Genomic DNA, 22,510 nt, shown 5'->3' with positions numbered 1-22,510 from the left:
GGCGCCTTTGGCGCCCTCATACTAAATGAGTCGGGCGTAGGCGCGCTGTGCCAGTTCCAAAGCCGGGCGCCTTCGGCGCCCTCATACTAAGAGAGTCGGGCATAGCCCGATGCACTCATACTCAAAGAGTCGGGCGTAGACCGACGTACGTGCCACGCTGTACCAGTTTCAAAGCTGGGAGCCTTCGGAGCCCTCATACTAAAAGAGTCGGGCGTAGCTCGATGCACTAGGCTCATACTCAAAGCGGCGGGCGTAGCCTGACGTACGTGGCGCACTGTACGCGTTCCATAGCCGGGCGCCTTTGGCGCCCTCATACTAAAAGAGTCGGGCGTAGACCGACGTACGTGCCACGCTGTACGCTTACCAAATCCGGGCGTCGTCGGCGCCCTCATGCTCAAAGCATCGGGCGTAACTCGACGCACGTGGCGCGCTGTACCAGTTCCAAAGACGGGCGCCTTAAGTGCCCTCATACTAAATGAGTCGGGCGTGGCCCGATGTATGTGGCGCACTGGAAGCGGACCAAAGCCAAGCGACTACGACTTTCTCATACTAAAAGTGTCAGGCGTAGCCCGACGTACGTGTTACGTTGTACGCTTATCAAAGCCGGGCGCATTCGGCGCCCTTATACCCAAAGCGTCGGGCGTAGCCCGACGTACGTGGCGCGCTGTTCGCTTTCCAAAGCCGGGCGCCTTCGGCGCCCTCATACTCATAGCGTCGGGCGTAATCCGACGTACGTGGCTCGCTGTACGCGTTCCAAAGCCGGGCGCCTTCTGCGCCCTCATACTAAAAGAGTCGGGCGTAGACCGACGTACGTGCCACGCTGAACGCCTACCAAAGTCGGGCGCCTTCGGCGCCCTCATACTCAAAGCGTCGGGCGTAATCCGACGTACGTGGCTCGCTGTACACGTTCCAAAGCCGGGCGCCCTCATATACTAAAAGAGTCGGGTATAGACCGACCTACGGTACGTGCCACGCTGTACGCAGTGTACGCCTACCAAAGCCGCTTACTGACACAGACTGAATTCCACGCGGGCGGAGCCGCGGGCACAGCTAGTATATTATAATGCCCGAACAATCCGAACATACTAGTTTCCTACCCCTGAAATTCCATACTTAAGTCCAATTTGTGAAAAAAAACAACTGGTTGCACTCCGGGAGTGCCGGCAGAAGTGTAAACTCAATGACATTGTAACAGTTTTTCGATCAGAGCGGCTACCGCGAAAACCGAAATTCACAAATTGCGGGGATCTTTCTCTTTTACTCCAATGAAGGCGTAATTAGAGTGACAGAGAAAAATCCCCGCAATTTGCGAACTTCGATTTTCGCGGTTATAGCCCAGGTCATGTGTCCGTCTTACGTCTTTCGAACCTTACGGTCACGTGACCTGTCGCGAGTTTAACATTTTTTCCCCATCACAAAAAGTGCACAGCGCCGCTAAAGAAGTTTTCATTCCAAAAAATAGTAGTAGGTAGTATTATTGTGTGTGTGCTACACGTGCCTTTTAAACTAATTATGACGTTGTGAGAGTACATTAAAGGTATCAGAACTGCAATTAGTTCAATGATTGAAGCAGATGAATACTTAAACGTTTTATCTGAAAGTAGTGCATTAATTAAAACAGGACCTATCTAAATTGAAAGCTGTTTAAAAATTATGCGCGGTTCCGCGGAAACCATTTCTCTTTTAATTTCAAAAAATATATTACCTATTTAATTAGGTAATTACTCCTATTTTATGGCGGCGACTTCATGTGATTGTACTTAGAAAATAAAGCAAGTATAGTGTAACATAAAATAAGGAGTAGAAATCAATTAAAATTGAACTAAAAAAATCCCATACTATAGCAACAATTTCGTAAACATTTCACATCAAACTTGTGACAGTTACGTAGCAAGTGGCGCCCTCAATATTTTTCTACAATTCTTGTTGGACTCTAAATGTTACGACTCTAATATTACTTCTACTCGTTCTATTTTCTTCAGGTAGGTACCTATCGTTTCTAAGTTCTTGGGACTCTTAAGACTAAGACTTAGTTACCTACCTATATTCCATATTATAAAGGCGAAAGTGTGTCTGTCTGTCTGTCTGTTACCTCTTCACGCTTAAGCCGCTGAACCAATTTAGTCGAAATTTGGTATAGAGATAGTTTGAGTCCCGGGGAAGGACATAGGATAGTTTTTAAGTCAGAAACCATCCCTGAAGAGAGTGCAAAGGGGGATGGAATTGAAAAGAATAATGAATTGCCTAATAATTGAAGTAATCAATGCGCGAATTGAATGATTGCTATTAGAACTATCTAGGCGCTATACCTACTTTAGCTGCTGTCACTAACTCCACGCAGACGAAGTCGCGGGCAAAAGCTAGTATTATATATTTTGCTTCTTTTACCGTTCTGCCTACGGAACCCTAAAAATGTGTGGTGAGAAAATTAGAACTGCCATATAAAACAGTGCTGAGACGCACACGCTGCCATTTTGTGACAGGTTAAGTAAACGAATATCCTTTAGCATCTCTTTAATATGATCAATAAGAAGTTTCAACCGAAAACACTTTTTTTCCTAATAATGTGGTGTGTCGCTTTGGTTTACTGTAAGTATTAATCTTTCATTATGTGTGTGGTGGTTGTCAAAAATTATAGGTTCTCGGCTGTGGAGGTACTTACATTATATATTCGATCAGGAACTCAGGAATCAGGATCCTTATCTCACAAGAAGATAATTAACTCATCAAAAACTAAGGTAGAGGAAGGCTTAAGTAGTTCTTTGTCACACGTTATCGTAACACAATCGTTAAGAACTTGGTCTACTTTTAGGTACTAGGTCTAATTTTTAGGTACATTATGGGATCACTCGTGCGTCTGTCTGTCTGTCCGTCTGTCACAGCCCATTTTCTCCAAAAGTACTGGACCAATTTAGTACACACATGTAAATTCGTGACCCAAAGATGGAATAAATGAATTTTAAACATGGGGGCCACATTTGGGGGTGTAAATGAGAAAATTAAAAAATAATGTTTTTTTTTTAACTATATCGTGTTACATATCAAATGAAAGAACTCATTTTGAGAATCTAAAATATAATATTTCTATTGTAATTTTAAAATAAATAGTTCAGAAGTTATTTAGGAAAATAGCCAAAAAATTACCATTCCCCCTTTATCTCCGAGACTACTGCGACTAAAATTTTGAAAAAAATATACAAAATAGTTCTTTACCTATAGATGACAGGAAAACCTATTAGAAATGTGCAGTCAAGCGTGAGTCAGACTAATTACTTAGTTTTTGATCCGACCCCTACCGGCTTTTTAAAGGTGATTCACTCGCGTTTCACATATAAAATAGTTATTTGTTTTACAAGGGGGCAAAGTTGTTGTACAACCGCTCGTGCTAATATTGATACCCGAGCAAAGCGAAAGAGTCCAAAATTGAACCACGAGCGTAGCGAGTGGTTCGAAAAATGGAATCTTAGCGTTGCGAGGGTTTCAAAGCACGAGGGTTAACCCTTTACCTACGGGTGTCAACCAGAGTTGCCAGTAAGGCAACACCGCTGCAGTACGGGTGTCAACTATAGTTGATCGAAGTAATGGTCGTGTTCAACATTTTTTAAAGCAAAACGAGACCTTTTGGCTTGGTAATAGCGGTCACATTATGCACTGTGATTAGTATAGATACAAAGAAAAAAATATCATAATATTTCGGTAGATGGCTCTGACATAAACATAATTTTAAAATTACCGCTTTTTTGAATTTCAGTTTTACATTTACTAGGTTATCGATAAATCGACAAATGTGTCGATAGACGCACATCACTATTTTCCATAAGTGGCAAATTGTTTTAGTACAACGTTTTTTGTGATTGATATTTACGCATTATTTTCATAATTATCGTTATTTAAGTGTTTATTTGTGTTAAGTATATTATAAACTAATGTTCTTAAACCTAAACTTGTGAGATCCGCGAGTAGTAACTTAAAAATCTTCAATTTCTTAGTGACTGGTATATTGCTTGATAGCAGAAAAAATAGTGAATATTATTACTCCAAGTGATTATTTATTGATTAAAAACATTATACTTATTGTGTGTGTGAAGTTTCAAGTGTGTAGCTGTAATACTTCAAAAGTTACAAGTGTAAGTGAAATTATGTCTAACCGCTGACTCTCGCCAAAACATGCCCGTATTGGGCGGTGACGGAGCGATTTAATAGCCCGTAGGTAAAGGGTTAATCAAAATTTGCCCCCAAGTGAAACACAAAAATTTTCACCACACCAACCCGAAGCAAATATTAAATGTATTCAAGTATTCAAGTAGTTTATTTTGCATTCATGTTGTACATAAGATCTTATAAAATAAAAGTCTCAAACATGAGCCCCGTTAGGGCATGGCAATCCTTATAAGTAACTTAAGCTAACTTAAACTAATGTGTTTTTTTTTACACTAGGTAACAACTGTAACAAGCTTATTGGTAATTGTACAGAAAAATGACATTTTATAATTGGTCGTTTAAATATTCATTCACAGAATAATAGGTTTTTGTTATAAGCATTTGTTTTAGTTTATTTGAAAAACACTTTCTTTTTCTTCTTTTTTAAATTCTTCAGGTAATTTATTATATAATTTTATCGACATTTTTAAAGGGCCAGTAGAATGTAGTTTTAATCGGGAGGGTGGTGGCATTAATCTTGAATTGTATCTAGATGGGTAGGGCGAGGGCATGTCTCCTCGTTTTGTGTAAAATTCTGTGTATTTATGTACAAATTTGCAAGTCTCCAAAATGTAAAGGCAGGGTAGAGTAAGTATTTTATATTTTACAAAGTACGGTTTGCAACTATCCGGTTCTTCAATATTGACGATTATCCGTATCAGGTTTTTTTTCTTAATGAAAAGGGAGGGAGCTTCACTAGGTACTATTTCCCCATAAGATTATTCCATAGCAGAGCCAGGAGTATCCATAAGGCATAGTATGTTGAGAGTGCGGTTTGAATGTCGGTAGTTTTTTTGATTTCGCGAAGTGCATAAGAAAATTTCCAGTTTCCAGGATATGTTTTTATCTATAGTGATTCCGAGTAGTGAAAATGTGTCGATTATTTCTAGTTTTTTTTTATTATGAATGGGCTTACTCATGGCCACAGACTAGCCGAGGCGTAGACGTGGCCTACGATGGAGCGAGCTCGCCCAGAAGGTGCCTGTTCACTCTTGATTTGAAGGTTGCCGGGTTATAAGAACACGGGTTTACAGAGTTGTGGCTGAAATCGATTGCCAATGGTTCTCTCTGATAGGGGTAGAATGTCATTAATTTAGTTTACATTAAAATCTTGTTACTAGTACATAGACAAAATATTAAATTACATAAATTACTAAAAGACATAAATAGGAATATAAAACTAAAACTAACTACAATTAAAATAACTAAAACTAAAAATTAAAAATACCTATCAAAATTTGGTGCCCTCGGGAGGGTGCCCAACACGCAGGCAGCGTTCCCGCGCTGGATTGCGACGGCAATTCGGTGCGCGAGAAAGCTGCCCGCGCCTCCCTCAACCTTTTCCCAAGCGCCTTAAGGAGCATATGTGCGCCTCTGCCCCATGAACCAAGTGTCTCGACGAATTTAGTTTTATTATAATTTATTTCTAAATTGTGATCGTGCATCCAGCTCTCGACGTTAGTAAGGATGTTATTTATTTTATCATTTAAGTTGGTTGTACATTGACAGGGTGTGAGTATTGAGATGTCGTCAACAAATACATACACATACATACATACATCACTGGCTCAGTGACCCAAAGAGGATCTTGGCCTCTGACACAAGAGAGCGCCATTCTGCCCTATTTTGCGCCACTTCACGCCAGTTGGGTATTCCGAGGGCAGACAGGTCGTCAACAAATAAGATAGATTTATCTTGTATTGTTTTTGGAAGGTCGTTTATGTAACATAAAAATAGGAGGCAGCCACAGACACTGTCTGTGGTCTGGTCTGTGTCTGACTAGGCAGACACTGTCTTGCGGTATGGAGGAGGTGATTACTTGAGTTTCTGACTGCACTTTTTGTATTATGCCCGTTTTATGCTCAAAGTGATCTATTTCGACATGTTGGTTTCTATTAGTTAAGTATGAATTGACCCATTCGTGAGCTATTCCCCGAACTCCGATTTCGGTAAAACGTGTTTAATAGGATTGGGTATTGAACTTTGTCGTAAGCTTTGGTCATGTCCAGTAGTATGCCAATAGCGTATTGTTTTGAGTCTAATATGTCTTAGGAAATTTGTGTATTAGTTAAGGAACAAAATGACATATTTATTAAAAAAAGTGACTAAAAAAATAATATAAGATTGCAATACAAATATGATGTTTGTACGATTAGATCGTCTAGTTTTATACTAAGCAAGAGCACATATGCCTCAGGAATAAAAATAAATAATCACTTGCCTGAATACATTAAGGCCCAAGAGGGGATCAGATTTAAAATCCAGCTCAAGAAATGGCTGTTAACAAAAAGTTTCTATAATTTAAATGAATATTTTATGTACATAGACAATTAATAGTTATGACATGATGTTATGTTAATGTTATTGTTATTGTTTACTTATTTGTTTTTTTTTGCATGCATTAGGTTAGTTTATAATTGTACGCCCGAAATGGGCAATCTGATGGACTTCTGTAATATTTATAAGACCTATGTACCAACACAGTTTTGACAATAAAGAAATCTTATCTTATGTCGAGGATAGATTGAACGTATTTGAAAACCGCCAGAGTTGTAGAGCGTTTCTTTCGAAAACCATTTTGTGATTCATCAAATATTTTATATTTTTCGCAGAATGCGTTTATTCGATTGCACATCGCTATTTCGAATATTTTCGATGCTGTAGGAAGTAGATCTATCGGGCGGTAGTTATTAGGATTAGTTTTTGACTGTTTTTTGTGGATCGGATTTACTATGGCTGTTTTTATTAAATCGGGGAAAGTATAAACGATTGGTTTATTAAATTATATAATGGTTGAGTTAGCTCGTTTGCACATTGTCGTATTAAGGATGGCGGGAGATCGTATATTCCGTGGCTGTTTTTGTTTTTTAGGTTTTTTATTATTGTATGTACTTCTTGATAGGTAACGGGGGCAAGAAACATCGTATTCTCAGTGTGTTGGAGTACAGGCCTCCCTATTCGTTGTTCAGCAGGCATTGTATTTTCAGAAGTTTTCCCTATAGATATAAAAAAATATTAAAATATTCAGCTACTTGTCTTGGATCACAGGTTTGCGTATCGTTTATTTGTAGACTTAAGTTTTGGGGTTCTTTTTTTTTTGTTTTTTATTAGTTTTTTCATTAATTATGTTCCACATTGTTTTGACCATATTATTTGTTTTTTTTTAACCTATTTATGTATTGAATTTTTATGGATGTGATAATTGCTTTTTTTAATATTTTATCATAATGTCTATATATAGTGTTTTTGTAATACGGTATTGTTTGTTTTTGTCACGAGTATTTTTAACAATCTTTTGCGCTGGCAAGATAATTTTATTCCTACAGTTAACCAGTGTTTTTTACGTTTTCTTTTTAGCTTGATTTTTATTTTTGGGATATGTTCGTTCAATACTTTATTAATTTCGTCATTAAATTATTTTTTGAATTTTTATCTAATTTAAATACGGATTTTCCCGATGACGATTTTTTAGTCATAGGTGACTTTAATATTGGAGATGCAGTTTGGGTCCGTATTGACCAGCGTTCACAAGCCCTTAAATTAAGTAACTCTAACATCAACTGTCTCACTACTCAATTAGCGGCATTTTTGAACTTCTGTAACTGGCAACAGTATAATAATATACCTAATAAAAATGGTAGGCAGTTGGATTTAGTGCTTTGTAACCGTGACTGTGAAGTCAAAATCGTAGACCCATTAGTACCGATTGACACTCATCACCCAGTCTTTTGCATAACGACTGATATAGGTTCGATAGAGCGTCATTTAAAACCTGCATTACGTACTGTTCGCCGTTATTATGCAGCAGAATACGATATAATAAATTCAAAATGAAACCAAATAAACTGGGAATTGCATTTAGACGTTAATAACATTGAAAATGCCGGAGATTGTTTTTATTCCATAGTTAATAAGATTATAGACGACTTCGTTCCGACAAAAACTCTATCTAATAATAATTGTAAATATCCAATATGGTTCTCTCGTTCCCTTATTACTTTAATAAATAATAAAAAATAAGTTCAAAAACTAAAACCCGACTACTGCAAATCGCGCTCTAAAAAGTATGAAACAAGATAGAATTCTTATCTAAAATTATCAAGCAGGAAATATTATAAATGTTACCATTTTTTTTATATAAAAATACAACGTAATATAATTTACTGAATTTTTTATATATTTACAGAGATTCAGAGGATCGCCGTGGTCGTATGCCACGATTATAAACTTAAAAATAATGTGGCATACGACCACGGCTATCCTCTGAATCTCTGTAAATATATAAAAAATTCAGTCAATTATATTACGTTGTATTTTTATATTAAAAAAAATGGTAACATTTATAATATTTCCTGCTTGATAATTTTAGATAAGAATTCTATCTTGTTTCATACTTTTTAGAGCGCGATTTGCAGTAGTCGGGTTTTAGTTTTTGAACTTATTTTTTATTTAATTACTTTTAGTATGAGGGCGCCGAAGGCGCCCGGCTTTGGAACGCGTACGTCGGGTTACGCTCGACACTTTTAGTATGAGGGCGCTTAACGCGTACGTCGGGCTACGCCCGACACTTTTAGTATGAGGGCGCCGAAGGCGCCCGGCTTTGCAACGCGTACGTCGGGCTCCGCCCGACTCTTTTAGTATGAGGGCGCCGAAGGCGCCCGGCTTTGGAACGCGTACGTCGGGCTACGCCCGACACTTTTAGTATGAGGGCGCCGGAGGCGCCCGGCTTTGGAACGCGTATGTCGGGCTACGCCCGACTCTTTTAGTATGAGGGCGCCGAGGGCGCCCGGCTTTCGAACGCGTACGTCGGGCTACGCCCGACTCTTTTAGTATGAGGGCGCCGAAGGCGCCCGGCTTTGGAACGCGTACGTCGGGCTACGCCCAACACTTTTAGTATGAGGGCGCCGAAGGCGCCCGGCTTTCGAATGCGTACGTCGGGCTACGCCCGACTCTTTTAGTATGAGGGCGCCGAAGGCGCCCGGCTTTCGAACGCGTACGTCGGGCTACGCCCGACTCTTTTAGTATGAGGGCGCCGAAGGCGCCCGGCTTTGGAACGCGTACGTCGGGCTACGCCCAACACTTTTAGTATGAGGGCGCCGAAGGCGCCCGGCTTTCGAATGCGTACGTCGGGCTACGCCCGACTCTTTTAGTATGAGGGCGCCGAAGGCGCCCGGCTTTCGAACGCGTACGTCGGGCTACGCCCGACTCTTTTAGTATGAGGGCGCCGAAGGCGCCCGGCTTTGGAACGCGTACGTCGGACTACACCCGACACTTTTAGTATGAGGGCGCCGAAGGCGCCCGGCTTTGGAACGCGTACGTCGGGCTCCGCCCGACACGTTTAGTATGAGGGCGCCGAAGGCGCCCGGCTTTGGAACGCGTACGTCGGGCTCCGCCCGACTCTTTTAGTATGAGGGCGCCGAAGGCGCCCGGCTTTGGAACGCGTACGTCGGACTACACCCGACACTTTTAGTATGAGGGCGCCGAAGGCGCCCGGCTTTGGAACGCGTACGTCGGGCTCCGCCCGACTCTTTTAGTATGAGGGCGCCGATGGCGGCCGTCTTTGGAACGCGTACGTCGGGCTACGCCCGACTCTTTTAGTATGAGGACGCCGAAGACGCCCGGCTTTAGAACGCGTACGTCGGGCTACGCCCGACTCTTTTAATGTGAGGGCGCCGAAGGCGCCCGGCTTTGGAACGCGTACAGTCAGCTTCGTACGGACAGCGTGCCTCGTCCGTCTCTTGTATGGCTGTTTCATACCTTTTAGCTGATCTAGACTTCTATACCTATTCACGTTATAAATAAAATATTGCAGGTCATTAAAAAAACACCATGTATAGCGGCCAAACAAATTTCTTTTGCAAAAACCTTCTTGTATCGCCGTAGTCGCGTAACACGCGGATATAATCCAGAGCGCTTGTAGATTCATAGTTCGAATCACCTAACCGATTAATTAATGTTTTATCTGGCGTATTCAAGCAAAGCCGGATGCAAAAGCTAACAATATTTATATATTTGAAATGTGCTAATCGAGCTCTTTCCAATGATGTATAACACATCATCATTACTTAATTTTAGTTTTTTGGTTCGTGACTTTATGACCTCTAGAGGGCGCAGTGTTAATTTTTTTGTGACGCCATATAGCCTATAACCAGCGGACGATTAAGACGATTCGAATGACATATTGTTTGTTAAATTATAATAAGTACTTTAGAAGTTATGAGGGAACAGATGAACATACATACATACATACATACATACATACCCACATACATACCGGTCAAAATCATAACCCTCCTTTTGCGTTGCCGTAGTCGGGTAAAAATAGAATTCATAAAAAATAGAAAATTTATAAAAGAATATCTGACTATAATGCTTTCTCCAGTTTACGATACAAAATTAAGGCCATGGAACAGTCGTGTTATAAGTTATTTACTATTATTTAAAGCCGCAACCCGAAGATTGATTGACATAATTGTTCTCCCGGAAGGAGGTTCGTGGGGTATTCGAGTTTGGTACGGTCGTATAGAGGGCGGTCTGGTGACCTCCAGAAAATTCCGACTTTTCGTCTACCGCTTCCGGTTAGAAAAATGTTGGACGGCCCGGCCAAACGGTGGGAGGTAGGTGGGGGGTGCTTGACCAAATGTCATAGAGGGACCCTGGCAGTTTTTGAAGCCGCCATTTTTTTTTCAAAATGGCCGCCTTTTTTTTTTAATTTTTTTCAAGTTTGTCCTAGCGCGCTGAAATTTTGGTCACGGAATCTCGGAGTCCTCTAGATTCCTACGAAAAAAAAATTTTTGGAAAAATGCTTTAATTGTTGGAAAACTGGCCACTTTTATTTTGTATGGCAACTTTTGAACGGTGCTAGATAGGTGGGGGGTGCTCGACCAAATGTCATAGAAGGCCCCGAGACAAAACAAACTGCATTAAAAAAATTTCAAAATGGCCGACTTTTTTTTTTTCATTTTTTCAAGTTGGTCCGAGCGCGCTGAGATTTGGCATGGCGAGAGATAGAGGCCTCTAGATACCTACGAATAAAAAAATTTTTGGAAAAAATCCAAGATGGCGGAAATAATGAGCATTTTAATTTTGTATGGAAACTTTTAAACGGTGCGAGATGGGTGGGGGGTGCTCGACCAAATGTCATAGAGGGCCCCGAGACAAAACAAACTGCATTTAAAAATTTTCAAAATGGCCGACTTTTTTTTTTTTTTTTTCAAGTTGGTCCGAGCGCGCTGAAATTTGGCATGCGGCGAGCTTGGGGGCCCGAGATTACCATGTCAAAAAAATTTTTTGGAAAAATCCAAAATGGCCGCTGATACGGGCAATTGAAATTTTCCAAGCAGGTTAAGCGAGCCCGAAGGGCGAGCTTCAGGCTGGGAGGCCGCAGGCCGACCCCGCGACGGGCCGTCAGGCCCGGAGCTTCACCCCGAATGTCCGAGCGTGTCCTACCCCCAGTAATTTTGGGCGAGGCCGAAGGCCTCGCCGCGGGAATGACGAACAAAGCAAAATCCTATACAAAAACTGTGTTAAGCGAGCCCGAAGGGCGAGCTTCGGGCCGGGAGGCCGAAGGCCGACCCCGCGACGGGCCGAAGGCCCGGAGCCTCCACCCCGAGTCCCGAAACGCGAGGCCGAAGGCCGAGCTGCGTGAATGCGGTGCTCCCAAGCGTTCTACCAAGCCAACTGTCTTGATAAGCGGAGCCCGCGGGCCGAAGGCCCGACGGCGGAGCGTCGAGGCTCGCGAAGGCCGAAGGCCGAGCTCCGCGTAGGGCCAAAGGCCCGGAGCGTCCCTTACGAGCTCTTAAGCACGCGAGGCCGAAGGCCGAGCTGCGTGAATGAAGTCCCAAGCGTTCTACAAAATCAACTGTCTTGATAAGCGGAGCCGGCGGGCCGAAGGCCCGACGGCGGAGCGTCGAGGCTCGCGAAGGCCGAAGGCCGAGCTCCGCGTAGGGCCGAAGGCCCGAAGCGTCACACGAGAGGGGGAAGTTGGAGCTTAAACACGACCCAATAGGAAAAGTGTCTTAGACAAGCGAAACGGCGGGCCGAAGGCCGAAGGCCGTAGGCCCGACGTGAGCTTGTCAAGACACTTTTCCTATTGGGTCGTGTTTAAGCTCCAACTTCCCGCTTGCGCCCCGAAGCAAAACCAACCCCCCAAGTGTTTTAATAAGCGAAGCGGCGGGCCGAAGGCCCGACGCTGAGCTTCGAAACCCAGCGAAGGCCGAAGGTCGAGCTCCGCGTAGGGCCGAAGGCCCGGAGCGTCCCTTACGAGCTCTCAAGCACGCGAGGCCGAAGGCCGAGCTGCGTGAATGCGGTGCCTCCAAGCTTTCTACAAAGTCAACTGTCTTGATAAGCGGAGCCGGCGGGCCGAAGGCCCGACGGCGAAGCGTCGAGGCTCGCGAAGGCCGAAGGCCGAGCTCCGCGTAGGGCCGAAGGCCCGAAGCGTCACACGAGAGGGGGAAGTTGGAGCTTAAACACGACCCAATAGGAAAAGTGTCTTAGACAAGCGAAACGGCGGGCCGAAGGCCGAAGGCCGTAGGCCCGACGTGAGCTTGTCAAGACACTTTTACTATTGGGTCGTGTTTAAGCTCCAACTTCCCGCTTACGCCCCGAAGCAAAACCAACCCTCCAAGTGTTTTAATAAGCGAAGCGGCGGGCCGAAGGCCCGACGCTGAGCTTCGAAACCCAGCGAAGGCCGAAGGCCGAGCTCCGCGTAGGGCCGAAGGCCCGGAGCGTCCCTTACGATTTCCCAAGCACGCGAGGCCGAAGGCCGAGCTGCGGGAATGAAGTGCTCGCATGCGGACCTTTTCTTTCAAGCAAAAGTACAACTTCATTTCCTTTTCCCTCTGGAAAACAAACTACTACACAATTACAACAGCAACAACAACATTACCAAAAACAACAGCACAAACAACAGCACCAACAACAAAACAACAACAAGAAGACCGCGGGGCCCTCGGGCCCCGCGCACAACGCACAAAACTAGTTAATATTATATATAGCTACAAACCGACTGATTTCTAATGTACCTGTTTTATTTGGAAACTGTAAGACTTGGGTTAAAAAAAAAAAGTGATTCGTATAGAGGGCCAAAAATGTAGGTCCAGAAAAATATGGATTTTTGGATTCGACTCCCGGGTCGAAAAATGTTTGACGGCCCGGCTAAACGGTAAGAGGTAGAGGGGGGGTGCTCGACCAAATGTCATAGAGGGACCCTGGCAGTTTTTGACGCCGCCATTTTTTTTTCAATATGGCCGACTTTTTTTTTTGACGTTTTTTCAAGTTTGTCCCAGCGCGCTGAAATTTTGGTCACGGAATCTCGGGGTCCCCTGGATTCGATTGGTAAAAAAAAATTTTGAAAAAATCCAAGATGGCGGAAAAAATGACCACTTTTATTTTGTATGGCAACTTTTAAACGGTGCGTGATAGGTGGGGGGTGCTCGACCAAATGTCATAGAAGGCCTCGAGAGAAATACAACTGCATTTAAAAAAATTCAAAATGGCCGACTTTTTTTTTTTTTTTTTTTCAAGTTGGTCCGAGCGCGCTGAAATTTGGCATGCGGCGAGCTTGGGGGCCCAAGATTACCATGTCAAAAAAAATTTTTGGAAAAATTCAAAATGGCGGCTGACACGGGCAAAACAAATTTTCCAAGTACGTTAAGCGAGCCCGAAGGGCGAGCTTCAGGCTGGGAGGCCGCAGGCCGACCCCGCGACGGGCCGTCAGGCCCGGAGCTTCACCCCGAATGTCCAAGCGTGTCCTACCCCCAGTAATTTTGGGCGAGGCCGAAGGCCTCGCCGCGGGAATGACGAACAAAGCGAAATTCTATACAAAAACTGTGTTAAGCGAGCCCGAAGGGCGAGCTTCGGGCCGGGAGGCCGAAGGCCGACCCCGCGACGGGCCGTCAGGCCCGGAGCCTCCACCCCGACTCCCGAAACGCGAGGCCGAAGGCCGAGCTGCGTGAATGCGGTGCCTCCAAGCGTTCTACAAAGTCAACTGTCTCGATAAGCGGAGCCGGCGGGCCGAAGGCCCGACGGCGGAGCGTCGAGGCTCGCGAAGGCCGAAGGCCGAGCTCCGCGTAGGGCCGAAGGCCCGGAGCGTCCCTTACGCATGCGCTAGCACGCGAGGCCGAAGGCCGAGCTGCGTGAATGAAGTCCCAAGCGTTCTACCAAGTCAACTGTCTTGATAAGCGGAGCCGGCGGGCCGAAGGCCCGACGGCGTAGCGTCGAGGCTAGCGAAGGCCGAAGGCCGAGCTCCGCGTAGGGCCGAAGGCCCGAAGCGTCACACGAGAGGGGGAAGTTGGAGCTTAAACACGACCCAATAGGAAAAGTGTCTTAGACAAGCGAAACGACGGGCCGAAGGCCGAAGGCCGTAGGCCCGACGTGAGCTTGTCAAGACACTTTTACTATTGGGTCGTGTTTAAGCTCCAACTTCCCGCTTACGCCCCAAAGCAAAACCAACCCTTCAAGTGTTTTAATAAGCGAAGCGGCGGGCCGAAGGCCCGACGCTGAGCTTCGAAACCCAGCGAAGGCCGAAGGCCGAGCTCCGCGTAGGGCCGAAGGCCCGGAGCGTCCCTTACGATTTCCCAAGCACGCGAGGCCGAAGGCCGAGCTGCGGGAATGAAGTGCTCGCATGCGGACCTTTTCTTTCAAGCAAAAGTACAACTTCATTTCCTTTTCCCTCTGGAAAACAAACTACTACACAATTACAACAGCAACAACAACATTACCAACAACAACACATCAACAACAGCACCAACAGCAAACAACACGCGTACCGCGGGGCCCTCGGGCCCCGCGCACAGGGCAAAATCTAGTTTTTATCTAGAGCTGTAAATAATATCAGATTTGATTCCAAACACTTTTAGTCATTCATAAAGTCCAAAACTGATAGAAACGATACCGGTCTTCCTGACACTTTATTTTTAGATAATAGATCAGCAAATGATGGTCACTCTACAGCTAATTTATTTAATGACTTTTTTCTATCTGTTTTTGAACCCATTGTAAATACGTCGAGCTCACTTGATTCCATAGAAAATAATCTGCCAGTAAGCGTTATCAACACCGTTGAAATCACTGTGCCATTGGTCGAGAAGCATCTGAAGACGTTAAACGAGTCAAAGGGTAGTGGGCCCGACGCTATTCATCCAGTATTTCTCAAGCGTTGTAGTAGCTCTTTAGCGTTACCGATAACACTATTGTTTAATGGTTCTCTGAAATCAGGAGTGTTACCCAAGATCTGGAAAAAATCAATTGTAGTCCCTATTTTTAAAAAGGGTGATAAACGAGACATTAAAAACTATCGTGGCATATCAAAACCCAAAATATTTGAAATAGTACATTATTGTCGAGGCTCGGAAGTAGCTTCTTGAAGGCTGAGGATTCGTTTTAAACGGACGACCTTGGGAGTCCGTTTAATTGAATCCGAAGCCAGCAAGTATAGCCTTCCAGCCGAGTCATATATAGTGCTTTTCTCAAAAATGGTGCAAGAAATATAAATATCATAGAAATATTTTACAAAAGCAACGTTCTTACATATATATTTTGACAGAAAAAAACCCTTGCCGCCTTTTTATTTTTTTTAATAAAAAAATAGGAGTGTATTTTTTTGCCATAAATACGCCTACCTATTTGAGACATCTAAATAGTCGCGGTACTATTCATCTGTTTGGCTGTTTAATGGGCCTGTGCCTTCATTTGATATGATAATTTCAACTTTTATAAAGTTTGGAACTCGACAAATAATGGAATTTGTATGCTACATTGCAATCCCAAAATCGAGACTGCAATGTTTTTAACTTTTTAATTTTTGTCTGACCATAAACTACGCGCTTCGCGACCAATTTTTTAGACGGCAAAGTCGACTTTGCCGTCCATTTTTGAGAAAAGATTATTTATGATACTCTATACCCAACAGTTAGACCTTTACTGATAACCCAACAGCATGGTTTTATCAACAAACGTTCCACAGAAACAAATTTGTGTGAATTCCTGGATTACATTTTAACTGCCATGGATGGGGGCTACCAAGTCGACGCCATTTATACAGATTACTCTAAGGCTTTTGACAAAATCTCCCATTCCATATTACTTAAAAAGTTGGAACACTTCGGCATTCATGACGATCTACTCAGATGGCTCACATCTTATTTGCGAGATAGGACTCAAGCTGTAACTGTTAAAGGCTTTACATCCAGTTTCATCCCTATTACGTCGGGCGTCCCGCAGGGGTCCCATTTGGGACCTTTATTATTTAACATTTATATTAATGATGTTATACACTGTTTTTCAGATTCAAATGTATTACTATATGCGGATGATATTTATTAAGATTTTTACACTTATTAAATCTAAATCTGAATGATTGTTTCAGGTTACAGGAAGATTTAAACAGACTAAATATATATTGTACAAATAATAAACTTTTCCTGAATATTGATAAATGTTCCATAATTACTTTCTCGCGGAAATATCAGCCCATACATTTCAAGTATAAGATAGGTACGCAAATACTAAACAGAGTTAACGAGGTCAGGGACTTAGGAGTATATATCGATAGTGAGATACAACTGACGTACGTCTCATGTTGACAAAATTACGTCTAAAGCCTATCGAATGCTCGGGTTCATCCTTCGACAGAGTAAAAATTTTAAAAATCCCAACACAATACTTCTCCTCTATAATGCATTTGTTAGATCGCATTTGAAATATGCATCTGCAGCATGGAGCCCCCTACTCAGTACATATAAACTCTATAGAACGAATTCAAAAAAAGTTCCTTAATCGTCTTAAATATAAATTCAATTCCTTCGTCTATGATAATTTAGAAAGTCTTCAGATGCGTAGAGAAAAGAGGGATATCACGTTCTTATATAAGATTCTGAATAATATTGTTGACTCCCAATATTTTGTAAACAAATTGTCATTTAGTTGTCCAACCTTTTGTACCAGGTCCACTTATTTGTTTTCCATTCCGTTTAGTCGTAAAAGATATGCAAACAATAAGTATTTAGTAGGAGCATATAGTACTTATAAAAAGAAATATTTACATATAGACATGTTTTACTTAAATACCACGAAATTTGTATCTGCAATGAAAGTAACAAAAAGAAATGATAATAATAATAAATAATTATCAAACAACGATCACTAACTTTTAATGCAGCAAATCTGTATAAAATGCTTCTTCTTCTTCTTCTTGAATGTTGTGAATGTTGTAATTAATTAACCTGTTCCATACATTTTGTCATTAATTGTTGTTTTGTCATTTGGTATTAATTGTAGTCTTTTGTCATTAATTGTATAATCTTTAGGTTTAGTTTGTAATTGCCTCGTTAATTTATATACCTAAGTGCATGTTACTTCACTCAGAGCAATAATTATGTTACCCACAAGTGGAAACTGTTCTGGCAATTGTATTAACTTAAGTAATTATTTTAACTATATGTGTAATTATATGCTGTTTGTTTCCCTGTGCAAATAAATAAATAAATAAATGCTGAATAATTTTCGTTGACATTTTTATTTGTAGTAATTATTTCTGATTATGTAAAATATCAAATGAAATCAAATCAAATCAAATCCAAATATTAAATATTTATCATCCAAAATCATCATTGAAAAGTCAATTCTACCAGCAAACATAAGAAAACAACTCAAAATTTGCATTTGATTACTTTGCCTCATATGTGAATAAAGTTTGCTATCTACTTTGCTATCAGTTTTTGAAGTGCAAAGTAAGCCTTTCCGAGCTGGTGTGGTGAAAAATACATTGTTAAGAAATTAACAACGGCATTTAATCATCAAAAATGTAAAATTATATAAAAACAAGTGCGAGTCGGACTCGCGTTCCAAGGGTTCCGTATATTACACAGTTTTTAACAATCAGTGCCGGTTTAAGATATTTTGATGCCCTAAGCATTTCTAGGTGCCCCCTCTCCCTAGGGTCAACAAGATTACATTGATTTTTAGGGTTCCGTACCTCAAAAGGAAAAAACGGAACCCTCGTGACTCTGTGCGTCTGTCTGTCTGTCTGTCTGTCTGTCTGTCTGTCCGTCTGTCACAGGCGATTTTCTCCGGACCTACTGGACCAATCAAATTGAAATTTGGTACACTTATGTAAGTTTGTGACCCAAATATGGACATGTAACGTAAACAAATGAATTTTAAACATGGGGGCCACTTTTGGGGGGTAAATGAAAAATAAAAAAATATTTTTTTAAACTATATCATGTTACATATCAAATGAAAGAGCTTATTGTAAGGATCTCAAATATATTTTTTTATAATTTTCGAATAAACAGTTTAGAAGTTATTCAAGAAGATAGGCAAAAAATTACCATTTATCTCCGAAACTACTAGGTCTAAAATTTTGAAAAAAATACATAAGATAGGTCTATACCTATAGATGACAGGAAAACCTATTAGAAATGTACAGTCAAGCGTGAGTCGGAGTTAATTACAGTTTTTGATCCGACCCCTACGGATTTTTTAAAGAGATTTTACTCACGTTTCACGCACCAAAATGCCAGGTTGAAAAAGGTGATATTAAAATTAGGGCATTGCGCAAGGCGAGAAAACCGCTAGGCTCAAATGGGACTGGGCCGGTCACATCTACCGCATGCATCCGGAGAGGTGGGCTAGCTTAGCCACCAAGTGGATGCCGGTAGAGGGACGTGGCCGCGGTAGGCCCAAACGAAGATGGCGAGATGACCTGGACAGCTTGCTGAACAACTGGCCGGAGGAAGCACCAAATCGGGAGTCGTGGAAATTAAGGGGAGAGGCCTTTGCCCAGCAGTGGGACACTCTAATAGGCTAGGGAAAAAAAAAGTAGGGACAGACACATAGTTTTACCACACGATTTTTTTTAGCTGTCCAAAAGCTAATTTGCAAAAATAATGGCGCGTAATTCTTTGGGAAAAACAACCTCGCTGAGACCCTTAAATATCGAGCCCTATGCGAAGCTAGGCTGATAGAAAACTGCGCCATCCCTTCTCTGGTTGTGGTTGGGACTAAAAGTAAAATTGCGTTTTTATATCGAAAAATTTTCACGCTCGCTTCGCTTACCTGGTTTGTTAGTGCACGACACCTTGCACTTTGTGACTATGCGCTGAAACTTAGCACAGTTGATTCTTAGCTGGTCTTGAGCAGAAACAGACCGGTAGACATCGAGAACCACGTCTGATTTAGTGGGGGGGGGGGGAGGGGGGAAGTTCGACACCGCCGCGCTTCACTTGGAACAACATTTCTCTAAAACTATAACAATTTTTTTTAAAGTGTAGCAGGAATCTGAAAACAAAAAATACAGTCGTAAAGCTACACTTATTACGTTTAAGAAAATATATATAGTTTATTATACAAAACTGTTGATAAATGGGTGATAAAAAATTATTTTAAGCGTGGGTCAGAGTGATCTCAATACAAAATATTATGAATGTGGGAAAGTTACTTATAATTTGTTGTACAATCGTTTATTTTTCTTGTTTTTCGTAAATAACTCGTAAACGGTAGCCCACAGCAAAAAAGTATCTTTTACGTAAATAATCTGTTTCAGATTTCTTATAAAATAAGTGCTACTTTTTTTCGCTAGGATGAGTATTTAAAAAAAAAATTGTAGGGAGAAAATAAATTGTAAGGTCCCCTTTTTTAGTCATTCGTAAATAACTCGTAAACGATGGCCAATAGCACAATTTTTTTTATTACTTGAATAATTTACATAAAATTTCCTACAAAAAAGGTTATTTAAACTTTTTCGCTAGGGTCAATATTAAAAACGATATTAAAGAGAGAAAATAAATTCTAAGGTCCTCTTTTTAAATATTGACCCTAGCGAAAAAGTTTGAATAACCTTTTTTGTAGGAACTTTTATGTAAATTATTCATGTAATAAAATTTTTTGTTTCCAAACGGTGAGCAGTAACAAAGCAGCTAGCTCGCGTTCTAGTATTTTATTAATTTATTCATGCATTTGTTTAGAAATTGAGTAATGTACGGAACCCTTGGATTGGAATGCAAGCCCGACTCGCACTTGGCCGGATTTATTGGTTAGGTATACATAGTCGGTATAACTTAGTTATATATACAGGGTGATTCCGGGGTATATACCTACTTACTGCTTATAACTTATATAGCAACTCTACGCTCAAAGATCAATATTTTAGGATTTTTCGCTTGCTGGAGTTGCTGGTTATCAATATATTTAGTAAGAGAAGTTAAACACTTTGCTTCCTTATAAAACAACTTTTTTTTATTTACAGTTCCCTCGGCCGATGCTGCGTCGGCTGTCCCAACAATACATAAGAGCCACTTAACGCGGGATTGGTAAATAATATTTAGCTATAATTTTATGTACCTATACTATACTATGATTTACCACAAAACATTAAAAATGCACCAACTTTCAACATCTTCAAAAACAAACTAAAAACATGTTTTAGATAATATTCCAGCCATCTAAATCCGGCCCTGGCAAACGGCAACACGTTATCGCCTTGAGCCCCGGTAACAAAGGAATCTATGCTTACGCTACGTCTTACGTAGGCGAACAACGCGCGAACGCGGCGCGGCGCGGCGCGGCGCGGCGAAAGCGGCCGCCGCCGCGCCGCGCCGCGCCGCGCCGCCTGACATTCGCGTGCAAATCGCGCCGCACCGCGTTCGCAACGAGATCGCTTACGTAGGACACTTCTATGGGCATCAAAGGTATTTCGCCGCGCCGCGCCGCGCCGCGTTCGCGCGTTGTTCGCCTACGTAAGACGTAGCGTTACCCGCCACATGTTTTAGAATCGCACACTTAGGAATAAAAACATCACAGGAAATTATTACGTGTTAAGTTAGTTTATGTCAACGGTTTTATTGTTGTGCTCATTTTGTTATTACTGTCCCTCTAATAAGAATAATATGTACATATTTTGCATTAGTGTTAACGCTCAGTAGCCTATAAAATTCCTGAATGTATCGACTTATCTCAATAAGTGAAATGTAATATTTCTTTTGAGACAAATAAAAATATATTTAACCCGAATCAATGCGTGGTTTCCTGTTTCCATTAATCAATCATTAATAATATCAAAATAAATAGTACTCGTAGCGTTCTTGAAAAGTTCTTAATTGAACAGCCAAACTGTTACCGGTAAATTGTACAAAAAATGAGTGGATTTTTGGTGGATTAAATGCCTTTTTACTTTACCTATTTGGGGTGTCGCTGTCGGTGGCACAGTAACGTTTATAATGAGAAAACTAGGTACATTATATTGGTTTAATTCACTGTTTAATTTAAGACAACTTTATTTTACATGTCCGCGTCGAGTCAGTTCACATTTCTCTCCTCTCTAGTGTTGCCAACAACACCCTCTTCTTTTTCCTCGACATGAGTATACTCTTCGGATGCGTGGCGATTCGCCACACCTATATAGAGCATTGGGATAATGTCGAAAGCGGGGTAATTTAGGAAATGGCTAATATCTATAAAACCTGAAGCACTCCGTACCGTTCGTTCGTTCGTGGTAAGCTTAGCAACACTTACGCTACTGCAACGCTTACCATCGCATAGGTACTGTTACCACAGTAGAAAGTGCGTCTAGTTTATACCATACTAAGTATGTATAATAATAAACACCTTACGCTCCATGTTTTTTCACAGAAGCCCCGAAATATTGATCGAAGGGGTCACCACTTTTTTACACTGCAATGAAAACGTACCATTTTTATTTTAGGTATTTAGAGTATGCAAGATAGTTCCTGAAGGTGGGGTAGCGAGGTTAATTGAAAAAACTGAATTTACTAACTTGATTATATTATAAGTGTTACATCTGATGGTTAAGACGAGACTGACTTACATATAGCGGGGGGGGCCCGCACTGTAGCCGCGGGCACTGCCTAGTCAGCTCATATCGCGGTACACGCGCACTTGAATATGAGCTGACTTGGCAAATGTCCCTATAGGTAATTGGCAGATAACCGTTTGCATCTTTGTTTTTGCGATAATACTGACAACTGGAAGCCTTCCACAGGTCCGGGGCGTACAATGTGTTTTTCGACAATGACGACATTGAAAACGGATCTTGGATTGAAGACGATAAAGATTCGAAGCCGGAAGCGTTCAAGGTTCAACAATGGTACCCAGAAGGTAAGTACGCCATCGGAAAATTGATTAAACAAACGTTTTCTTAGTTCACCAACATTTCCTCTACTAGTCACCAGAATCAAACAATGCATACCGCCATATTACATTTAACCATAGCCATAGAGACTTTAAGGCACTTAGAGGCACCGCGCCACGGTAAGTTCTGGACATAAAGCGCCCACCATTCCCATACAAC

General features: G+C 41.8%; 2 protein-coding genes across 1 annotated transcript in view; both read left to right on the top strand.

The window, feature by feature from the left end:
- The window catches only part of LOC134677979 (fatty acyl-CoA reductase wat-like), a 339,904-nt gene that overhangs the window by 45,171 nt on the left and 272,223 nt on the right, over positions 1 to 22,510 (top strand).
- Positions 2,482 to 22,510, top strand: part of LOC134678026 (uncharacterized) — a 58,321-nt gene continuing 38,292 nt past the window's right edge. The window contains exons 1-3 of the mRNA XM_063536462.1: positions 2,482 to 2,589; positions 20,450 to 20,513; positions 22,202 to 22,317. Coding sequence (XP_063392532.1) covers positions 2,520 to 2,589; positions 20,450 to 20,513; positions 22,202 to 22,317 — 250 coding nt within the window. The 5' untranslated portion in view covers positions 2,482 to 2,519. The remainder of the gene's footprint in view (positions 2,590 to 20,449; positions 20,514 to 22,201; positions 22,318 to 22,510) is intronic.

The sequence above is a fragment of the Cydia fagiglandana genome, chromosome 27 (genome assembly GCF_963556715.1).
Source record: "Cydia fagiglandana chromosome 27, ilCydFagi1.1, whole genome shotgun sequence".
NCBI classification, from domain to species: Eukaryota; Metazoa; Arthropoda; class Insecta; order Lepidoptera; family Tortricidae; genus Cydia; species Cydia fagiglandana.
The sequence above is the reverse complement of the archived record's forward strand: the minus strand, read 5'-3'. Positions and strand labels throughout refer to the sequence as shown.